The sequence below is a fragment of the Colobus angolensis genome, unplaced genomic scaffold (genome assembly GCF_000951035.1).
Source record: "Colobus angolensis palliatus isolate OR3802 unplaced genomic scaffold, Cang.pa_1.0 Scaffold86, whole genome shotgun sequence".
In the NCBI taxonomy this organism is placed as follows: domain Eukaryota; kingdom Metazoa; phylum Chordata; class Mammalia; order Primates; family Cercopithecidae; genus Colobus; species Colobus angolensis.
The window spans coordinates 3,753,334-3,776,547 of record NW_012122487.1 but is presented as its reverse complement, the minus strand read 5'-3'; the positions used below and the strand labels follow the sequence as shown (position 1 = coordinate 3,776,547).

Here is a 23,214-nt window from a genome sequence, read left to right as displayed (position 1 = left end):
AAGTGCAGTGGTGCCATCTCGGCTCAGTGCAACCCCTGCCTCCTGGGTTCAAGTAATTCTCCTGCCTTGGCCTCCCAAGTAGCTGGGATTACAGGCATGCGCCACCATGTCCAGCTAATTTTTGTATTTTTAATAGAGACAGGCTTTCACCGTGTTGACCAGGCTGGTCTGGAACTCCAGACCTCAGGTGATCTGCCCACCTCAGCCTCCCAAAGTGCTGGGATTACAGGTGTGAGCCACCTGCCAGCTTCTTTACAGATGTAGATTTCCCCCCATAAGTGACGGTTTTGAAGGACCATTTCAAAATATAACAAAGAAACATATTTTGGGAAAAAATATTTTAATTTCCTTCTTCATCTGTCAATGTTATGCCAGTCAAGTTGGAAAGTAAGCTGGGTTATACAGGCTTAAACAAAACCCATCTGATGAGATTCTGACTTGTAGGACATGGCTCCCCAAGTTCTATAGATAGGAATTTGGACAAGAAAGAAAAAAGGTCAGAGTTTAGTCCTCATTCACTAGGCCTCATTCTAAGATTTGGCAGCTAGGCACAGTGGCTCATGCCTGTAATTCCAGCACTTTGGGAGTCCAAGGCAGGAGGATTGCTTGAGACCAGGAATTCCAGGCTAGCCTGGTATTCTCCCGCCTCAGCCTCCTGAGTAGCTGGGATTACAAGCATCCGCCGCCACACTTGACAAATTTTTGTATTTTTAGTAGAGACAGGGTTTCACCATGTTAGCCAGGCTCGTCTGGAGCTCCTGACCTCAAGTGATCTGCCCCCCTTGGCCTCCCAAAGTGTTGGGGTTACAGACGTGAGCCACCGTGCCCAGCCCAATTGTTTTAAGGTTTTTTGTTATAGAGAGAAGTTCTCACTATATTGTCCAGGCTGGTCTGGAACTCCTGGGCTCAAGTGATTCTCCCACCTTGGCCTCCCAAAGTGCTGGGATCACAAGTGTGAGCCACTGCCTCCAGATTGCTTCTACAATTTACTCCCTTAATTAATACTTTTTTTTTTTTTTTTGAGATGGAGTCTCGCTCTGCCACCCAGACCAGAGCGCAGTGGCATGATCTTGGCTCACTGCAACCTCTGCTTCCTGGGTTCAAGCGATTCTCCTGCCTCAGCCACCTGAGTAGCTGGGATTACAGGCCTGTGCCACTACAACCCGGCTAATTTTTTTTTTTTTTTTTTTTGTATTTTTAGTAGAGACGGGGTTTCACCATGTTGGCCAGGCTGGTTTCAAACTCCTGACCTCAAGTGATCCACCCACCTTGGCCTCCCAAAGTGCTGGGATTACAGGCAACTAATACTTAATGTTGCTCTGTGCCAGGCACTGCTCTAAGCTTTTCATAAATGTTAACTATTTAATCTTCATAGCAAACCTAACACTATTCCTGTTTTACTGATGAAAAAAATGAGGCATAGAGAAATTAAGTAACTTGCTCAAGGTCACACAGTAAGTGGCAGAGTCAGATTAGAAACCAGAGTCTGAGCCCTTACCCATCACGCTATGCTTCCTCCCAGTTGACCTTCTTTTAGTCACATGCCCACCACTAGGCTAAGGGAAAGCAAAAACCTTGACCACTATACCCACTGAGACCTTCAAAATAAGCATGAATGAATCATGGGAGACCAAAAGACAACAAATGTTCACTATACCAGTGGGAAAAAAAATCATGAAGTCAAGATTATACAGCCCAATTTTTATTATAAGTATTTCAGCAATTAAACTTTAAATAATTATATTAAATGATATATGACACAGAACTAGGATCTCTTACAAAAAAGTTTAGATGAGAGGGTCATTGCAGTTAAGACCAATGTAGCCAAAAAAATAGATTAACACTCTTCAAAGTCACAGGAATAAAACCAGGAAGTTTAATGTAATGCAAATTGCGTATTCAACCTAGAAGGGTATTTTATTGTTGTTAGTTATTTAACATTTTGCTCTGAGAGGACAGGGTCATTAGCATGTGAATGATTTGATCCGTTCTTCTCTTCCAAAGCTATAATATCTGGAATCTCATCAGTCTCAGATGTCAAGTCTATGGTGGTGAAATCAAGCACCTGTAAAAGAAGAATCTTGGATATTGAAACAAACACTGATGAAGCGAGTTGTCAGGTCCATCTGAGCTCATGGAGACTTTAGTGCATGTAGGTGAACCTTGCTTTGTCCATAGCTGTGTTTTTGAAAAGATGTTTGTGGTCTTTTTCCCAACTGCCTCATACTATAAAAGCACTAAGGAAAACTTTTAAAAAGGAAACTAACTAGTGGTGGAACCTAGTCAATGAAGGCTTTTTAAAAAATACCAGATATATAGCATTTCTCGTTATTCAACTATTAATCTATTACTTTCTCAAAATCCATAATACCCCACTTTTCCATAAGCAAGTGTCTAGGGAAATGTCTAGCAACTGAGGAAACAAAAGGTATTTTTATGGTTGAAACAGCCATCGCAAAACCCTACCTCTTCCCTGCACAGGAAAGCCTTTAGGGACAAGAAACTCTATCAAATTTTATTTTATATACAATTTTGATAAGCTAGGTAATGTTTCTTAGTAAGCATCAGATTAAAACAAGAAAATTAAGGCTGGCCGCAGTGGCTCACGCCTGTAATCCCAGCACTTTGGGAGGCCGAAGTGGGCGGATCATGAGGTCAGGAGATCAAGACCATTCTGGCTAACACAGTGGAACGCTGTCTCTACGAAAAATACAAAAAATTAGCTGGGCGTAGTGGCATGCACCTGTAGTCCCAGCTACTCAGGAGGCTGAGGCAGGACAATCACTTGAACCTGGGAGCAGAGAGCCGAGATCGTGCCATTGCACTCCAGCCTGGGCGACAGAGTAGGACTCTCTCAAAAAAAAAAAAAAAAAGAAAAGAAAAATTAATAACATATAACATATTACTAAAGGCTAGAATCTTGATAGTGGAGGGAATAAAAGCAGCTGATTACCTAACAGAGGAAAAAGAGCTAAAAGCAACAAAAATCCCTCAAAAAGACCGGGCGTGGTGGCTCACGCCTGTAATCCCAACACTTTGGCAGGTGGATCATGAGGTCAGGAGTTCAAGACCAGCCTCCTGGCCAACATGGTGAAACCCCGTCTCTACTAAAAATACAAAAATTAGTTGGGTGTAGTGGCAGATGCCTGTAACCCCAGCTTCTTGGGAGGCTGAGGTAGGAGAATCACTTGAACCCAGGAGGCAGAGGTTGCAGTGAGCCAAGATTGCACCACTGCACTCTAGCCTGGGTGACAGAGCAAGACTCTGTCTCTGAAAAAAAAAAAATCCCTCAAAAAATAGAAGGAAAGGGGAAATTGGGGAGTTATTGTGGGGTTTTTTTGTTTTGTTTTGTTTTAGAAGGAGTTTCACTCTGTCCCCCAGGTTGGAGTGCAGTGGCGTGATCTCAGCTGACTGAAACCTCAGCCTCCCAGGTTCAAACCAATTCTCCTGCCTCAGTTTCCCGAGTAACTGGATTACAGGCATGTGCTGCCACCATGCCCAGCTAATTCTTATATTTACTAGTAGAGATGGGGTTTCACCATACTGGCCAGGCTGGTCTCAAACTCCTGACCTCAAGTGATCCACTCTCCTTGGCTTCCCAAAATGCTGGGATTACAGGCATGAGCCACCACACCTGGCCTGGAGTTATTGTTTAATGGGTACAGAATCTGTGCTTAAGATGAATATAATAGTGATGGTTGTATAACATTGTGAATGTGCTTAATGCCACAGAATTGTACATTTAAAAATTGAAAAAATGGAAAATTTGACATTGGATTTCTGTTTTGTTTGTTTGTTTTGAGATGGAGTCTCATTGTCACCCAGGCTGGAGTGCAGTGGGGCAAACTCGGTTCACTACACCCTATACCTCCCAGGTTCAAGTGATTCTCCTCCCTCAGCCACCCAAGTACCTGGTATTACAGGTGTGTGCCACCACAGCTGGCTAATTTTTGCATTTTCAGTAGAGATGGGAGTTTACCATGTTGGCAAGGCTGGTCTTGAACTCCTGACCTCAGGTGATCCATCCACCTTGGCCTCCCAAAGTGCTGGGATTACAGGCATGAGCTACCGTGCCCCACTAGCTCTACTATCTTTTATATGGCACTCTCAAATGGCACTTTCATAAAATCTGTACCAGCTAAAAACCTAGAAAGTATATTCTGTATCAAGACTCCCTTGTGAGATTCAAAACCTTTCATTATATTATATTTCATATCATATCTCTAATCTACAGGCCCAGTTTAAGCAAGTAAAACATGAGAAAAATCCCAGGCAATTCTATCTACCTCCCATTGCAAACATTTTCCTTTTGACTGCCTGCCTATCACTTCACTTAGTCATCTTACTGACAATCTTAACACTTTTTTTTTTTTTGAAATGGAGTCTCGCTGTCACCCAGGCTGGAGTGCAGTGGTGCCATCTTGGCTCACTGCAACCTTCGCCTCCCAGATTCAAGCAATTCTCATGCCTGAGTAGCTTGAATTACAGGAGCAAGCCACAATGCCCAGCTAATTTTTGTATCTTTCATGAAGACGAGGTTTCACCATGTTGGCCAGGCTACCCTTGAACTCCTGGCCTCAAGGGATCTGCCGACTCAGCCTCCCAAAGTGCTAGGATTACAGGCATGAGCCACCGCACCTGGGCCATCTTAACAATTAAAGATGTACTGTGTTAATCAGCAGTTTCATCTGTCAAACTCAACGAAGTGCTCCCTCTCACCACCAATTGAGAGTATAATTTCCTGATTCAGTCTTTTCCTTCTGAGCACTCTATTCCTGACGCTCAGCTTAGGATGGTTAGTTAGAGGTCCTTAACCCTCACCAGTCCTAAAAATATGACCTGGGTCTAGCCCAGTGAGGGTCAAATTGACACCACTTTTTTTTTTTCAGGAGTTGATAATTTCTAAAACTAAAGTTTTTTTTGGTTTTTTTTGTTTTTTTTTGAGACAGAGTCTCGCTCTGTCGCCCAAGCTGGAGTGCAGTGGCCGGATCTCAGCTCACTGCAAGCTCCGTCACCCGGGTTTATGCCATTCTCCTGACTCAGCCTCCCAAGTAGCTGGGACTACAGGCGCCCGCCACCTCGCCCGGCTAGTTTTTTGTATTTTTTAGTAGAGACGGGGTTTCACCATGTTAGCGAGGATGGTCTCGATCTCCTGACCTCGTGATCCGCCCATCTCAGCCTCCCAAAGTGCTGGGATTACAGGCTTGAGCCACCGCGCCCAGCCCTAAAGTTTTACAAATTCAGGTCTAAAGAAGTTCATTTTGGGGTGGAGGGAGCGGGGTAGCATCAGAATCTCAAAAGGTAACCAAGAAAGATATCATAAAACAAGTCTTTGGCTTAAGTTGACCTTGAGCCCTGTATCTTATGTAAACAAATTTTAGTTTTTTCCTTTTCACTTCATTAGTTGTTTCTTTCCTGTAGCTTAAACTCCTGGGCTCAAGCAATCTTCCTGTCCCAGCCACCTGAGAAACTGAAACTATAGGTTCATAGCACTAGGCTCAGTTTCATTAGTTCTTTAATACCTATAAACTGCCTTTTCAAAGTGGATATATTTTCCTAACCATGAGTTGGTATTATATACTCACATCTGAACTGCCAAGTTAAAGATACTACATATCACTGTCCCACAGATGATGTCCTCATGCTTCTAGTGCAAATTAAAAAAACACGTCCCCATCCTCAACACTCACTTCCATCTGTTGAGGCAACATTAACTTAATAGATGAGAAAACTAAGGCTCGGAGATTTATGGCCAATGCATCATGTTCCTTTGCATTTTTGAATAGGACAAACTAGAAAGACTATGGTATTATGACAGGCAAAGGAAAAAATGTTCTTGAACCCTCCCTGAGGCACATCATGCCAGGTTTCATGCAGTCATGTGTTTACGAACCTGCCATGGTTACATACTATGTCAGCCTTAGTATTTTCCCTCAAAAGAACGGTTTTCTGGAGGAAAACAAGTCTGTAAAACCAAAATTTTCTCCAATTTATGCAACAATGAAGCTGCAAGATGTGAGAACACAGACCAGGTTCAGTAGCTCATGCCTGGAATCCCAGCACTTTGGCAGGCCAAGGTGAGTGGATCATTTGAGCTCAGGAGTATGAAACCAGCCTGGGCAACATGGTGAAACCCCATCTTTACAAAAACACAAAAATTAGCCAGGTGTGATTATGAATTCCTATGGTCCCAGATACTCAGGACACTGAGGAGGGAGAATCAATTGAGCCTGGGAGGCGAAGGCTGCAGTGAGCCAATCCCACCACTGCACTATTGCCTGAGCAATAGAGCAAGAGTCCATCTAAAAAAAAAAAAAAAAAAAATTCCAGAACACCACAAATCCTGAGACATGTTGACAAATGAATGAAATACATGTAGACAAAGACAGCAAAACCATGACCAATGTGCACAGCTAACGGCAAAAAGCAAGGGCTGCTGGTGCTCTTCTAGAAGCTAAGAATGGTCTACATTTTATCCTGCCCCTGCTCAGGAAGAAGAGCTTTGAGACCTCTCTTCTTTTCATAAGCTATTCAGTAAGCACTACAATTTTTTTTTTCCCTAATTTGTACTAACTTAAGTAACACACTATAACTCTTATTAATAGGGAAACACAAAGGTGTATATTCAAGATAAGAAAGCATGTGTAGTCGGGCGTGGTGGCTCACGCCTGTAATCCCAGCATTTTGGGAGGCCGAGGCGGGCGGATCACCTGAGGTCAGGAGTTCGAGATCAGCCTGTCCAACATGGTGAAACCCCATCTCTATTAAAAGAGACAAAAACCAGCCAGGAGTGGTGGCACACGTCTGTATTTGGGAGGCTGAGGGCAGGAGAATAGCTTGAAACTGGGAGGCGGAGGTTGCAGTGAGCTGAGACCATACCATTGCACTCCAGCCTGGGCAACAGAGCAAGATTCTGCCTCAAAAAAAAAAAAAAAAAAAAAAAAATTCAGAGGCAGAGGCCTAGAAAATGCCAGTCACTGGGAACAAGGAGGCAAGTGAGTGAATAGGCTCTATCCTGGAAACCCATACATCACAAAAGCCCATCCTTCCCAGAAACCAGAAGCTCCTTATCTGCAAAACAAATCCTAGGGACTTCCTACCTACCCTCCAACTCAACTCACCTGTTTATTGATTTCTAGAGTTACACTGAGGAGAAAAAATTTGTAACTTGATAAAAAGCTTTTTTTTTTTTTTGAGACAGGGTCTCACTGTCGCCCAGGCAGGAGTGCAGTGGCAAGATCTTGGCTCACTGCAACCTCCACCTGCCTGGTTCAGGGGATTCTTGTGCCTCAGCCCCCGAGTAGCTGGGATTACAGGTGCATACAGCCATGCCCGGCTAATTTTTGTGTGTTTTTTTGTGTTTTTTTTGAGATGGAGTCTCACCCTGTCGCTGGACAGGCTGGAGTGCGATGGTGCAATCTCGGCTCACTGTAACCTCCACTTCCCGGGTTCAAAAGATTCTCCTGCCTCAGCCTCCCGAGAAGCTGGGATTACAGGGTGCACGCTACCATGGCCAGCTAATTTTTGTATTTTTAGTAGAGACGAGGTTTATCATATTGACCAGGTTGGCCACTGTTGGCCACTCCTGACCTCGTGATCTGCCCACCTTGGCCTCCCAACATGCTGGGATTACAGGTGTGAACCACCACGCCCAGCCTAACTTTTGTGTTTTTAGTAGAGACTGGGTTTCACCCTGTTGGCCAGGCTGGTCTCAAACTCCTGACCTCAAGGGATCCATCCATCTCGGCCTCCCAAAGTGCTGGGATTACAGGCATGAGCCACCATGCCTGGTCCATAAAAAAGTTTAATAGACTCATTTATACCAAAGGAGCATGTAAAGTTATATGCTGCTTCCTCGTTTTCATGGAGATAAAGGGGTGAACCAGGATAGAAAGAGAGGAATTTGAGTTAGACTTCAGTTCTGCTGAGGGTAGTCCTGCTTACCTTTTAGCAGGGACAGCCAGAAGCATGTAGCTCTATTTCATACCCTTTTTTTCTTTTTTTTTTTTTTGAGACAGAGTCTCACTCTGTTGCTCAGGTTGGAGTGCAGTGGCAAGATCTTGGCTCACTGCAGCCTCCACCTCCCAGACGTAGGGGATTCTCCTTCCCCAGTCTCCCAAGTAGCTGGGATTATAGGCACGCACCACCAGGCCAGGCTAATTTTTGTATTTTTTGTAGAGATAGGGTTTCACGTTGTTTGTCAGGCTGGTGTCAGACCCCTAACCTCAGGTGATCTGCCTGCCTCGGCCTCCCAAAGTGCTGGGATTACAGGTGTGAGCCACAGCGCCCGGCCTATTTCACAAGTTCTGAGACTCGCTTTTAAAAACTAGTTTGACATATTGCATATGCGTGATAAGGAGATTCAGGATAGTTCCTAAATAACCAATGCTGAATGGACTAGAAGTCTGGATACTATCGGCAGGAGGTAAGAAGAACCTTTGTTGGCCGGGCGCAGTGCCTCACGCCTGTCTCAAAAAAAAAAAAGAGGCCGGGCGCGGTGGCTCAAGCCTGTAATCCCAGCACTTTGGGAGGCCGAGACGGGTGGATCACGAGGTCAGATCAAGACCATCCTGGCTCACCCGGTGAAACCCCGTCTCTACTAAAAATACAAAAAACTAGCCGGGCAAGGTGGCGGGCGCCTGAGGCAGGAGAATGGCGTGAACCCGGGAGGCGGAGCTTGGCTTAAAGTAGTTTTACTTCTAATTAGTCTCACATGGTCTTCTATACATACCTCCCCAACAACTGAGGTTAGTGACTTTCTCCCAAAATAACAACACAGTAAGTAAAGTCCAGCTGAGGCTGGACACTGAAGAATCTCTCTCTAGGACTCACGCTTTAACTGGTTCCCTGGCAAGAAATGCCCAATGACTTTACATGATACTGATTTAAATAATCACTCACTTCCTTTCAGCTCTGATTCCTTTTCAGTGAGGTAGTCAGACATGACTAGGACATTTTACTGGTTTAAAAAAAATCCGCTCACAGGGATCCAGTAAGTTGGCAAACAGAGGGCCAACTGTCACCTAGTAAAATTTGAATATGCACATCAGATTTTAGGTTTTTTTTAATCTGTTATCAAGCATCCCATTTTTAACATTAGCCTTCCAATGTTCTCACTCTGCCAAATTCCCCAACAGGCCAACTGAAATTCACGTATGTATAATAACTCTGTCATGCAGGTTAAGTAGCTCTACGAAAGCAACACACGAAGCATATGGAACAAACAGCATGTAACTGGTCTATCCTGCAGTGAATTTTATTGAATTCAAACATAGTATTATTCCTATTTGAGAAATAAAAAGCTAAAATCAAGTTTTACAAGTAATGATCATGAGATAAACCAGTGAAGAGGCCTTTTCAGATCATACCAGAGCTGACACCAGGTTCTACCCCAGCCCACATGAAGATGTTTTTATTCAATACAAACAGTAACAGAGGCAACACAATGGCCACAGAATGAGAACATAAGTGCACTTGAATTTTTTCTGAGTTCTGGCTATAGGCTCTGACAAGCCTAGCATTCTTTTCTTACCAGGTGAACAGAAATTATCTGCTAACCAGAAACTTTAAAGCTCTTAATTCAGCTGGAAACAACTATAATTGAGGGCCTTTTACTAGCTACTTGCTTCCCAATTTAGGGTTGCCTAGCAAGTTAATTTCAACATAACAGGTCATCTGCCTGGCCACATCATGCACTAGTGACAGGGGCAGGTTTAATGAGTTTTGTGCTCAGATCGCTGGGTCTCCTGGCTGCTCTTGTCCATCTCTGCACCTTGGTCCTGAGCATTCTGAGACTCAGTCAGCTGAGGATAAAAGGGACCTACCAGCCAGTTGAGGGGCGTGTTGTTAACAAGATAATCCATCACGTCATCTAAAGATTCCTTCATTTTCTGCAGCTGCCCCTTGCTAGAAGTGAGGAAGCTGTCAGACACTTCCTTAAAGGAGGCAGCACTGCGGAACACTGAGTAGATGTCGCCTGCCATCACCCCCATGTGCTTGGCCTGATCTTGGATGTTCTGCGGTACGCCTTGGATGTTGGACAGGAGGTTGTGGCACGTGGTCTGGAGCTGCTGAGTCAGGTTGCGGGCAATTTCAAGAGTACGTGACTCAATGTGCTAAAAATAAAACTTAAAATTAGCAGTGGTTCCAGCAGTGCTATGTTAAGTTAGTTCAATGACAGTAAGCTGGTTATGTGTCCACCACATATATGGCTTCTTCGGTTTTTAAAAATCCTCATTACAATACCGAGTGCAGCAGTATTATTCACATTTCATAGATGTGAATATAAGCTTAGAGTTTAAGTAGATGGCTTCAGTTAACAACTGGAAAACAGCTGGGTAGGGATTCGAACTAGTGCCTGAGTCTCCAAAGTTCATCATCTTAAACTTAAGAAACATATGAGGTAGCGGAGACCCAAAAGAATGGAAATGTAGTTCATGCTAGTAGTGTAATGAATATAATCCCTCCTCAAATAAGATGACAAGACACGCTCCTTGAGGGAGATTGAGACCATCTTGGCCAAAATGGTGAAACGCTGTCTACTGACTTCAGAGCTTTTGGGACACAAAGAACCACTTTCTAGGACATTTCCTAGAATATCCTAGAGGATATTTCTTTCTGTTTTTTTTCTTTTTGAGACAGGGTCTCAGTCTGTCTCCCAGGCTGGAGGGCAGTGGCACAATCATGGCTCACTGCAGCCCTGACCTCTTGGGCTTAGGTGATCCACCCACCTCAGCCTCCCGAGCAACTAGGACTACAGGTGCACACCACCACGCCCTGCTAATTTTTGCATTTTTTGTAGAGATGGGGGTTTCACAGTTGCCCAGGCTGGTCCTGAATTCCTGGGTTCAAGTGATCTGCCTGCCTTGGCCTCCCAAAGTGCTGAGATTACAGGTGTGAGCCATTATACCCAGCCAAGATGCTATGTCTTCTCTCCAGAACCTTAGTCACCTTATTGCCCTTTCGCCTAATTTACCCATTAGTTCTCAGTTTACCATTCATCTCTTCCAGGAAGCAATGTGACTCACCTACCCCTACTCCAAGGCTGCCTGAGATAGTCTTCCCATATATTTTCTTTTGTTTTTTGAGACAGAGTCTTGCTCTGTTGCCCAGGCTGGAGGGCAGTGGTGTGATCTCGGCTCACTGCAACCTCTGCCTCCTGGGTTCAAGCGATTATCCTGCCTCAGCCGCCCGAGTAGCTGGGATTACAGGCACGTGCCATCATGCCTGGCTCATTTTTTGTATTTTTAGTAGAGACAGGGTTTCACCATGTTGGCCAGGATGGTCTTGATTTCCTGACCTCGTGATCTGCCCACCTCGGCCTCCCAAAGTGTTGGGATTAGAGGCGTGAGCCACCGCGCCCGGCCAATAGTACCTGTATTTATGCTGTTAAAAAACAACCGGACGGCCGGGCGCGGTGGCTCAAGCCTGTAATCCCAGCACTTTGGGAGGCCGAGACGGGTGGATCATGAGGTCAGGAGTTTGAGACCATCGTGGCTAACACGGTGAAACCCCGTCTCTACTAAAGATACAAAAAACTAGCCGGGCGAGGTGGCGGGCACCTGTAGTCCCAGCTACTCAGGAGGCTGAGGCAGGAGAATGGCGTAAACCCGGGAGGCAGAGCTTGCAGTGAGCTGAGATCCGGCCACTGCACTCCAGCCTGGGCGACAGAACGAGACTCCGTCTCAAAAAAAAAAAAAAAAAAAAAAATTACCATGCGAGGCCGGGCGCGGTGGCTCAAGCCTGTAATCCCAGCACTTTGGGAGGCCGAGACGGGTGGATCATGAGGTCAGGAGTTTGAGACCATCGTGGCTAACACGGTGAAACCCCGTCTCTACTAAAGATACAAAAAACTAGCCGGGCGAGGTGGCGGGCACCTGTAGTCCCAGCTACTCAGGAGGCTGAGGCAGGAGAATGGCGTAAACCCGGGAGGCAGAGCTTGCAGTGAGCTGAGATCCGGCCACTGCACTCCAGCCTGGGCGACAGAACGAGACTCCGTCTCAAAAAAAAAAAAAAAAAAAAAAAAAAAAGGCACAATAGGACAGCATGGCTGGCTATATCCCCTGTTAGTCTGTACCTATTATGAGGGCAAGGCCTGTGTTTCTCATTTAGTTGTATCACACTTGGGGCATATGTATACTCATAAGTTGTTAGATAAAATTATTCCCTGCCTAGTTTTGCTTTTCTGCCACGTAACTAGCCACCTATGCACATGGTATTGTTCAACCTTTTGATACAGAAGAGTATTCTAAGACATAGTATGGAAAAATTGAAATGAAAAGTCTGATAAGAACTTCTTCAGAAATCAGCGAATGACTGTCCCAGTCATCTTACCTCAGCACAGTGGGACTCATCAGTATCATCGTATCCAATGCTCCTTTTCCACTCCACCCATGAGAGGTAGAGCTTATCCTGAGCATCCTGAATTTTCTGATTGGCACTATGCACATTCTTCCTGGCAAATTCAATCTAGACACAATGAAACAAGACAAAGGAACACACAAGTCAGATATTCATGTTAGCCTGTTTGCAGATGTATGATGTAAATCAGGCAATATAAAAACTAAGAATTTCCTGGAGTTGAATGAGATCTATTCCTGCTATCATTGTTATTTATTATCAGTATGTGTAAATTAACCAAGCAGTAATAGCTCTTTACTGCCTCTAACTGTTAAATCACTGACTCCAAATTTACCTCCAGTTTATCACAGGTAAAGCAACTAAAAAAAAAAAAAATTTCTTTTTTTTTTTTGAGAGAATCTCACTGCGTCACCCAGACTGAAGTGCAGTGGCGTGATCATAGCTCCCTGAACCTCCGTCTCCCAGGTTCAAGCGATTGTCCTATCTCAGCCTCGTGAGTAGCTGGGATTACAGGCATATGCCACCACGCCCAGCTAATTTTTGTATTTTTAGTAGAGATAGGGTTTCAGCATGTTGGCCAGGCTGGTCTCGAACTCCTGACCTCAGGTGATCTGCCCACCTTGCCCTCCTAAATTGCTGGGATTATAGGCATGAGCCACCACACCCAGCCAGCAACTAAAATTTAATGTGTACATGAGTAAAGGATAAGTTAGAATTATAAAACAGAAAGGAATTTGACCTTCCTCTTCCCTGTTGCCAACCACCTATTTCCCCTTCAAGGAAGAAATGGTTTTCTTATGGCAGTACAGAATGGTACACACTGTTCTCTAACTTGGCAACCTTTAATGGCTACAGTAGTCTATTGTGATGTATCAATTTAATTAGTCCTGTTAGTGGATGTGCATTGTTATAGTTTCTTGCAACTTTAAACAAATATACACATCCATAAGATAAAAAGTAAAACTGCTCGAAGAGTGGGTATGTTTGTAACTTTCCTAAAACTGTCTCTTGAATCAGTCCCTTAGAGCAAGAGCTGTATAAGTGTGGTTCTTTCTCTACACCATTGCCAACAGCCACATTTCCCGTGTGGCAGGACAAGAGAGATGTCGGTACTTGACCCCTCAGAGCGAGATTAGCATTGCTTCATATATTTCTGCTATTTATACTTCCTTTTTCTGTGAGCTGTCTTCATATTCTTTGTCCAGTTTCCTATTGGGTTGTTCAAGTAAGAGTGAAATTCTTGGATTTTGTGATTACATTAATTCTTGGTCCTAGAGATAAATGAACCCACTTCAGATACCTTAGAATAAAGTTTTACTCACCAGGTGAACAGTAGAATGGAGCTGAGAAATGGTTTCTTGGCTTTTTTGCTTAGCTTCTTTAACCCTGCTGAGAGCCTGCTGGTAGGCACGGGAGCGAAGCTTGGTAGATAGGGATCCCAGTCTAACATAATAACTCGGCTTCTGAACCAGATCAAATCCTTCAACTTTTTTTGCTTCTTTTTCTGAAGTTAGAAATAAGAGATAAAAAAAACTTAAGGGATCACAGCGACAACTGATAAGGCCTGGACTCTAACCTGGGTCTTGACTTTCTTACTTCTACCCAATCACTTAGCAATCATGTAGTCATTTTTCCAAGACTGCTCATGTCTGCTGCTGGACTTGACTACCCTGAACATATTACTGTATCTGCTACACACTGCATGCATCTACACGTTTTTCCCACTAGAGTAAACTGCCTTTTTTTTTGGAAACAGCGTCTTGCTCTGTTGCCCAGCCTGGAGTACAGTGGCGCAATCCTGGCTCACTGCAGCCTCAACCTCCCAGGCTCAACTGATCCTCTCACCTCAGCCTCCCGAGTAGCTGGGAATATAGGAACAAGCCACCATGCCCAGCTAATTTTTGTGTTTTTTAGGGTTTCGTCATGTTGCCCAGGCTAATCTCAAATTCCTGAACTCAAGTGATCTGCCTGTCTCAGCCTCCCAAAGTGCTGAGATTATAGGCATGCACCATTGCACCCAGCCTACAGTGAACTTGAGCGGAATGGTACCTGGCACACATTACCTAATGATGATTCTTTATAATGAGGATTTTATAAAGCAATCCATTAAACACAATCCATTTACAGAAAATATTTTCCAAGGCCAATTTTTGCCAAAGTTTGAAAACTTACTATGTACAATTCAATGTGAACTTTATGATTGCTTTAGGAAGGAAAATCTATAAAGGCAAAAAGATTAGTGGTTGCTCACATCTGTAATCCCAACACTTTGGGAAGTCAAGGCAGGTGGATCGTTTGAACCCAGGAGTTCGAGATCAGCCTGTGTAACATAGTGAGATCCCATCTCTATAAAATTAAATTAAATTAAAAAGGATTGACTGCAAACAGGCATGAGAATCTTTTGGGGTAGCAGAAGTATTCTAAAACTGTATTGCGGTGATGCTTGCACAACTGTGTAAATTTAGACTAAAGATGAGAGTGTATGTCAGTGAAGCTGTTTAAAAAAGATTTAATATAAAACAGTATTTGAAGATAAAATTCCAGTTACCTAGTTCTTCCTCAGTGAGAGGGAGGTACTGTTCTACCAACAGCTCTGATTTGGTGAGTGCATTTTCTACGCCACTGCTCACGAGCTGCATCATCCGACTCCCCAATACTGTGTTAATGCTGCCACTGACCACAGACTTGGTCTTCTCCACACTGCCAGTCACTGCCCCTTTGGTCTTGTCCATCACCCCTGTGATCGTGCTGGCCACAGAATCCTTGGCCCCAGTCACAGTAGTTGTCACAGCATCTTTTGCCCCAGTCACAGCACCTTTGGCATTGGCAACAATCTATAAGTAGAAAAGCAGATCCCTTGGCTGGTGAGAAACATGAGCACAAGGATATACTCAAGGTCTTAGCTAAGGCAGCACAGCTTAAGACTTAAAGAAGGAATCTAGTCCTCTCACTCTAGCTTTAGGTCTTGGCAAGTCACTAAGAGTTGATGAGCCTGAATTTCCCTATCAAGTATATCTGCCCTACCTGCCAATCCTTGGGAATTGCTGGAGGAGCAAATGAAGTAAACAGATATGAAATCTGTCTATTTGCCAAGGCTGCAGTGAGCCGTGATTGTGCCACTGCACTCAGCCTGGGTGACAGAGCAAGACCCTGTCTCAAAAAAAAAAAAAAAAAAGAAAAAAGAGAAAAGAAAAGGTAAGTTATATAGCTTATTCCAAAGTCACATAACTTCAGAAAGGAAACTGAAGATCAAACTAAAACTGGCCCTCAGGGTGTTATTAGTATGCAGTTATTATACATGGCCAGCATGGTGGCTCACGCCTGTAATCCCAGCACTTTGGAAAGCTGAGGCAGTTGGATCACCTGAGGTCAAGAGTTCGAGACCAGCCTGACCAACATGGTGAAACGCTGTCTTTACTAAATACAAAAAAATTAGTTGGGCATGGTGGCACATGCCTGTAACCCCAGCTACTTGGGAGACTGAGGCAGAAGAATCGCTTGAACCCATGAGGCGGAGGTTGCAGTGAGCCAAAATTGCACCATTGCACTATAGCCTGGGCAACAAGAGTGAAACTCCATCTCAAAAACAAATAAACAAACAAGCAAAAAATAGCTGGGTGTAGCGGGGCGTGCCTGTGAACCCAGCTACTAGGGATGCTGAAGCAGGACAATTGCTTGAACCCAGGAGGAAGAGGCTGCAGTGAGCCGAACTTGTGTTGGTAACACAAGTTACCAACATTTAAAGAAAATATCCAAAATGGAAAATAGCTCTCACCATTAGCATAGTCTCAAGCAATGTAAGTGAAAAATTTAAAAGATTTGCACAAGCATTCTAAAGGCTATACACTAAACTTATGTATAGTTGTGAACCACATAACATTTTGGTTAGTGGTGGACCACATATTCAATGATAGTCCCATAAGATTATAATGGACTGCCCTATAACAGGTATACCTTTTTTTTTCCACTGTACCTTTTCTACGTTTAGATACACAAATACTTATCATTGTGTTACAGTAGTCAGTGTAGTCATGCTGTGAAGGTGTGTAGCCTAGAAGCAAGCAACAGGCTATATACCATACAGTCTAGGTATATAGCAGGTTATACCATAAGTCCCTAACCCCCGGGCCATGGACCATTACCAGTCCATTACCAGTCAGAGGCGGCATTAGATTCTCATAGGAGACCTAACCCTAACCCTGTGAACTGTGCATGCCCATGCGTGCAGTTGCATGCTCCTTATGAGAATCGAATGATAAATATAGTACACTTGAATCGTCCCAAAAACACCACCCGCCCCCTGCTGGTCCATGGAAAAACTGTCTTCCACGGAACCAGTTCCTGGTGCCAAAAAGCTTGGGGACCACTGGGCTCTACCATCTAGATTGGTGTGAGTATACTCTGTGATGTTCACACAATGGCAAAATCACCTAATGATGCCTTTCTCAAAACATATTCCCATCACTAACAGACAGATGACTGCATTTAGATTATGAAAAGACACAGAGGTATATTTTTCCCTAACTGATATCCTTTTGTGCCATTCTGTATTCTTAATTCTGCCTTTCTTAATTCTTTTTTTTTTTTTGGAGACGGAGTCTAGCTCTGTCGCCCAGGCTGGAGTGCAGTGGCGCGATCTCGGCTCACTGCAAGCTCCGCCTCCCGGGTTTACGCCATTCTCCTGCCTCAGCCTCCCGAGTAGCTGGGACTACAGGCGCCCGCCATCTCGTCCGGCTAGTTTTTTGTATTTTTTAGTAGAGACGGGGTTTCACCGTGTAGCTCAGGATGGTCTCGATCTCCTGACCTCGTGATCCACCCGTCTCGGCCTCCCAAAGTGCTGGGATTACAGGCTTGAGCCACCGTGCCCGGCCGATTCTTAATTCTTAACAAAATTTTAGGACATTATCTGAACCAAAGGATCACCAGGACAGATGAGCCTATCATTTTTGTCAACACTGGCTAGCTATCCCATATGGATGGTAGTTCCTGGCAGCATTGTATAAGCCAGGTGAGAAAAGTTTATATATATATCACCTCTGCATTTATTTAATACCACAAGAGAATCAGTTTGAGATTCAATCTGAGACAGCAATTTCATCTACAGGAGCAAAGACACAAATTGATAGACATCACACTAAAAGTTTTCTAATCCAAAGGGAAGTTAGTTCTTCTCTGCTTCATAGATACAACTTGACAACAGTTCGGGAAGTAAGGAAGCGGCCATTATTTTTCAAACACACATCCAGATCCAGGTTGGGAAAACAAGTATTTGCCTATTTGTGGTATGTACAGCTTGTGCTAACAGACAGAACATGAAAACATGTGAAGTGTCAAGCCTCAGCACTTTTGTCCCAAGCTCACCTGAGTTGATGGCTGATTCAGAATAGGCAGTCTCTCCTCAATCCTGTCTAGCCCCTTACAGGCATAGATATTGGCAACCGCAACTAGAATTACAAATGGGAAAATGTTAATGTAGTACTGCAGGTATAGAATGAACACACATTACCATACCTTATACTTTTAGCCTTATTAAAAAAATGGTAAAAATGGGCCGGGAGCAGTGGTTCACGCCTGTAATACCAGCACTTTGGGAAGCTGAGGCGGGTGGATCACAAGGTCAAGAGACCGAGACCATCCTGGCCAACATGGTGAAACTCTGTCTCTACTAAAAATACAGGGCGTGGTGGCGGGCGCCTGTAGTCCCAGCTACTCGGGAGGCTGAGGCAGGAGAATTGCTTAAACCCGGGAAGCAGAGGTTCCAGTGAGCCAAGATCGTGCCATTGCACTCCAGCCTGGGTGACAGAGCAAGCCTCCATCTCAAAAAAAAAAAAAAAAGGCAAGAATGTTGATCTTATACAACAGAATGCATTGCCTGGTTTCTCTAGCTCTGACAGAAAGAGGCCTGGCAAGTTGCTGGCAACTCTCTTCTACAGATAAGGAAATATGGGGGTGTGAGGGAGGAGCAGGCAGAGGCAGTGACAGGACAAACAGGAAGCTGGCTCTGAAGCTTCTTCCTCATTGACTGGCCCCTAATGTTAATGCCAAGAGTATCCAGGCTTTCCCTGAACTCTCATTCAGAGAATAAGGTATCTGGAAACTCTCTCAAAGTTGATATTCCCGAGCCAGTTTAATCCCTACCTACTCTTACTACAGCACATGTCAGTGTGTTTGGGGTTCTCACTAGGAAAGAGTATGCTAAGACCACCCTGGATCTCCCTAACAAGGGAGATTTTAGTGTGAGCTTCCCAGTAAGAATATCAAGCCAAGTACTAGCACCAAATTCATTTAGGAAGTAGCAGAGTTGGAATGGCTGGTCTCTAAAGGCTCCTTATAATCCTAAAAGTCCTTGGCTTAACCATTTGAAAGAACGATTTAAATCTTTATGCAAAAGCAGTTCACGATGTGGAGACATTGGAGCCTCCATACAGTGTTGGTGGGAATGTAAAATGGTACAGCTGATTTGGAAAACAGTCTGGCAGCTCCTCAAAAGCTTAAATACTTATTATATAACCCAGCAATTCCAGTCCTAGGTATATACCAAAAAAACCTGAAAACATATGTCCACACAAAAACTTGTACACAAATGTTCATAGAAGCATTATACATAATCTCCAAAAGTAGAATGAACCCAAACATCCATCAGTTGAAGAATGAATAAAATATTGTCTGTCTAGACGGTGAATTACTATTCCACAATAAAAAGAGATGAAGTACTGATATGATGTGACAAGATAGATCAACTTTGAAAACATTATGCTCAATGAAAGACGCCAATCACGGCCGGGCGCGGTGACTCAAGCCTGTAATCCCAGCACTTTGGGAGGCCGAGACAGGCGGATCACGAGGTCAGAAGATTGAGACCATCCTGGCTAACACTGTGAAACCCCGTCTCTACTAAAAAATACAAAAAACTAGCCGGGCGAGGTGGCGGGCGCCTGTAGTCTCAGGTACTCGGGAGGCTGAGGCAGGAGAATGGCGTAAACCCGGGAGGCGGAGCTTGCAGTGAGCTGAGATCTGGCCACTGCACTCCAGCCTGGGCAACAGAGCAAGACTCCGTCTCAAAAAAAAAAAAAAGAAAGAAAGAAGCCAATCACAAAGATGAAGGGGTGGCCTGCCCCTCCACACCTGTGGGCGTTTCTCATTAGGTGGAACAAGAGACTTGAGAAAAGAGACACAGAGACACAGAGGCACAGAGACACAGAGACATAGAGACAGGAAAGTGGGCCCAGGGGACCAGAGCTCAGCATACAGAGGACCCACACCAGCACCGTCTCTGAGTTCCCTCAGTATTTATTGATAATTATCTTTACCATCTCAGAGAGGGGGAAGTGGCAGGACAATAGGGTCACAGCAGGAAGAAGGTCAGCAGAAAGACATGTGAATAAAGATCTCTGTGACATGAGTAAGTTTAAGGAAAAGTGCTGTGCTTTCATGTGCATATATGCAAACATCTCCATAAACATTTTCAGTGCATAAAGAGCAGCATTGCCTGCTGGCACGTCCCACCTCCAGCCCTAAGGTGGTTTTCTCCTATCTTTTCTCCTATCTCAGTAAATAGAACATACAATTGGGTTTCATTCCATTGCCTAGGGATGGGCAGGAGACTGAAGCCTTTCTCTATCTCAACTGCCAAGAGGCCTTCTTTCCTCTTTTACTAATCCTCCTCAGCATAGACCCTTTACGGGTGTCGCAGGACTGGGGGAGGATCGGGTCTTTCCCATCCCATGAGGCCATATTTCAGACTATCACATGGGGAGAAATCTTGGACAATACCTAGCTTTCCTAGGCAGAGGTCCCTGCGTGTAGTGTTTGTGTCCCTGGGGACTTGACATTAAGAGAATGGTGATGACTTTCAATAAACATACTGCCTTCGGGCACTTGTTTAAGGAAGCACATCCTGCGCAGCCCCAAATCCACTAAACCTTGAGTCACCACAGCACATGTCTCTGCAAGGACAGGGTTGGGGGTAGGGTTACAGATTAACAGCATCTCAATGGCAGAATTTTTCTTAGTACAGAACAAAAATGGAGTCTCTTATGTCTACTTCTTTCTATACAGACACAGTAGCAGTCTGATCTCTCTTTCTTTTCCCCACAAAAAAGCCCACACATTTTATGATTTCATTTATAAGAAATATCCAGCATAGGCACATCTATAAAGACAAAGTAGATTAGTAGCTGCCTCAGGGCGGTTGGAAGGAAATGGGGAGTGACTATTAAGTATGACAGTATGAGATTTCTCATGGAGTATGAGATTTCTATTTTTTTGGTAAAATATACACAACAAACTTCACCATTTCAACCATTTTTAACCGTGCAATTCAGTGGCATTAAGTCCATTTACAACATTATACAACCATCACCACTATCCATTTCTAAAACTCATTCACAGCCGGGCATGGTGGCTCACACCTGTAGTCCCAGCACTTCCGGAGGCCGAGCTGGGTGGATCACCTGAGGTCAGGAGTTTCAGACCAGCCTGGCCAACAGGGCGAAACCCTGTCTCTACTAAAAATACAAAATTAACTGGGCATGGTGGTGTACGCCTGTAATCCCAACTACTTGGGGAGCTGAGGCAGAAGAATCGCCTGAGTCCTGGAGGCAGAGACTGCAATGAGCAGTCTCAAATTCCAGGCCTCAAGCGATCCTCTCATCTAGGCCACCCAAAGTGCTAGGATTACAGGTGTAGGCCACCATACCCATCCTCTGGGGGATTTTTAATTAAAGGATCATAAACATCTGCCAATGCTATGAAACAGGCCTTCTGTGTACAGGCGTGTTGGCTCATGCCTGTAATCCCAGCACTTTGGGAGGCCAAGGTAGGTGAATCACAAAGTCAGGGGTTAAGCCTGGCCAATATTGTGAAACCACGTCTCTACTAAAAATACAAAAAGTAGCTGGGTGTGGTGGCGGGAGCCTGTAGTCCCAGCTACTCAGGAGGCTGAGGCAGGAGAATCCCTTGAACCCAGCAGGCAGACGTTGTGGTGAGCTGAGATCACGCCACTGCGCTACAGCCTGGGCAACAGACCGAGACTCCATCTCAAAAAAAAAAAAAAGAAAAGAAAAAGAAACAGGCCTTTTACGGTAATGAGGGTCACCTGAAAGTTTCTAGGTAAAGGCAGTATATACCCCAGGAAGGTCTGAGGAGTTCTGGATGTTACTGCTGTGAGTTCAGGGGCTCACCACTGACCAGTCCCTTGACTGCATCTTGAAAAATCAGAACTCACTTTGCGGTTCTAGCTTCTGGATGATGGGCAGAGCACTGGTCATGGCCACGGAGGTGATGGTCTTCACGCCTTTCTCTGCCATCTCACACACAGACTTCAGGTAGGGATATTGGTCCTTTGTACTGAGATAGGCTGAGGACATGAGGTCATAGGTGGAGCTCACCAAGGGCAGGTTGATCACCCGAGTCACCACACTCTGCAATCAAAGTAGGGAGGGTGTGCTTATTAATGTCTCAAAACACAAGAGGAGAGAAAGTAGGCAAAGGCTACTAGAAATTCATACCGGTTGTGGATCAACTGCAACGGATGCCATTTTTCTTTCTGGAGAAAGAAATCTGCAGAAAAGAGACTTATTTCAGAACACTGGGGTAAGACTCTCCCAAATTCATTCCCCAAGCCAGGCAAATGCTGATTTCAAGTAGAGAAAAATTCAGGGTGAGTTCCGTGTAGTCTTCTGTACTTCTTTCCTCTCTCCAGCTCTCAGAGTCCCCCTCCTGAAGGATCCACACCCACACAACCCTATTCCCTCTTTTGAGGCAAGGTTTCAGAGCTTATGTATAAACTTGCAACACTCAGGAGGGAGAAGCAAAGTTGTTGACAAACTTGTTTTGTTTCTCCCTCAAGACAGAGAGATGCCTTTTGAAGGGCAGTATCTGTTGACAAAAATGCTAGCCAAGTTAAAACCCAGGTTAAGACTAAAGAGAGATTTCAAGCAGAAGACATCTTGGTCAGCCGGAATTCTTGTGGGGATCAAGTGGGAACACTTTGCAGGGACGTAATAAAACTTCCTTGTGAAAGGACGGAAGCTAGTTTAGGGGAGACTACGCACAGCAGCAAGGAGGTGCTCTGAGGAAGGAGAAGCACTTCAGGACGCCTTTAAACGTCACCTTAGTATCCCCAAAGCCCATCCCCACACAAAGCCGACCGCGGCGGGAGCTGGGAGGGAAAGAACCTGCTTGCTGTCGTCCGTGCCCGAGCCGCCCAGCTCACCCTCCCCTCGCCAAGAACGGAGCCACCACTACTCTGAAGGCGGAAGACGAGCCAGTATCGGTATCCCACTCCTATTGTGTATCCATAAAATGTGTACCCATAAAATGCGGTTTTCGGGCTGGGCGCGGTGGCTCATGCCTGTAATCCCAGCACTTTGGGAGGCCAAGGCAGGTGGATTGCTTGAGGTCAGGAGTTCAAGACCAGGCTGGCCAACATGGTGAAACCCCGTCTCTACTAAAAATACAAAATTGAGCCGGGCGTGGTGGCGGGCGCCTGTAATACCAGCTGCTCTGGAGGCTGAGACAGGAGAATCGCTTGAACCCAGGAGGCGGAGTCACTGCACTCCAGCCTGGGCGACAAAGGGAGATTCCGTCAAAAAAATATACGGTTTTCTAACGCGTTTCCCTTTCGATAATGTCCCTTCGACAAATGTTAATTGTTTCCCCACAACCACCCAGGCAGGTCAAGGGACATTTGATAGCAATCGCCCTAAATCTGTTGGCAGGAAAGAAGCCTCAACTTACAAAGGCAAGGGTCGAAAGCGCGGGTTCAGGAGGCCGCCCCTACCCGGCCAGGATCTGGAAGCCCCTACCCGGCCAGGATCTGGAAGCCGCGAGGCGAGCGGAGGATCTCGGACC

The 23,214-nt window shown here is 44.9% G+C and overlaps 1 protein-coding gene across 2 annotated transcripts; it reads right to left on the bottom strand.

The window, feature by feature from the left end:
- Positions 1-1,195: 1,195 nt before the first annotated feature.
- Positions 1,196-23,208, bottom strand: PLIN2 (perilipin 2). Of its 2 annotated transcripts, XM_011930357.1 has the most exons (9): positions 23,169-23,208; positions 21,870-21,921; positions 21,587-21,782; positions 17,722-17,804; positions 14,909-15,194; positions 13,683-13,864; positions 12,334-12,468; positions 9,825-10,115; positions 1,196-2,065 (listed from the first exon to the last, which is right to left on the bottom strand). In XM_011930357.1, the coding sequence occupies exons 2-9, from the start codon at positions 21,897-21,899 to the stop codon at positions 1,931-1,933; spliced, it is 1,338 nt and encodes a 445-aa protein (XP_011785747.1). In that variant the 5' UTR covers positions 21,900-21,921; positions 23,169-23,208; the 3' UTR covers positions 1,196-1,930. The 2 variants fall into 2 exon arrangements, with proteins under 2 accessions (XP_011785747.1, XP_011785748.1); XM_011930358.1 differs by lacking the exons at positions 1,196-2,065; positions 23,169-23,208 and having other exon boundaries at positions 9,232-10,115; positions 21,870-21,988.
- Between the last annotated feature and the right edge of the window lie 6 nt (positions 23,209-23,214).

What these genes read in the sequence shown, in the direction of transcription:
- PLIN2 (XM_011930357.1), bottom strand. Translation starts at nt 21,899, where the DNA reads ATGGCATCCGTTGCAGTTGATCCACAACCG. An exon ending in TCTCACTGAGGAAGAACTAG is followed by an intron (nt 13,865 to 14,908) that starts GTAACTGGAATT and finishes TTCTAACTTCAG; the next exon opens with AAAAAGAAGCAAAAAAAGTT. An exon ending in ACACGCCCCTCAACTGGCTG is followed by an intron (nt 2,066 to 9,824) that starts GTAGGTCCCTTT and finishes CTTCTTTTACAG; the next exon opens with GTGCTTGATTTCACCACCAT.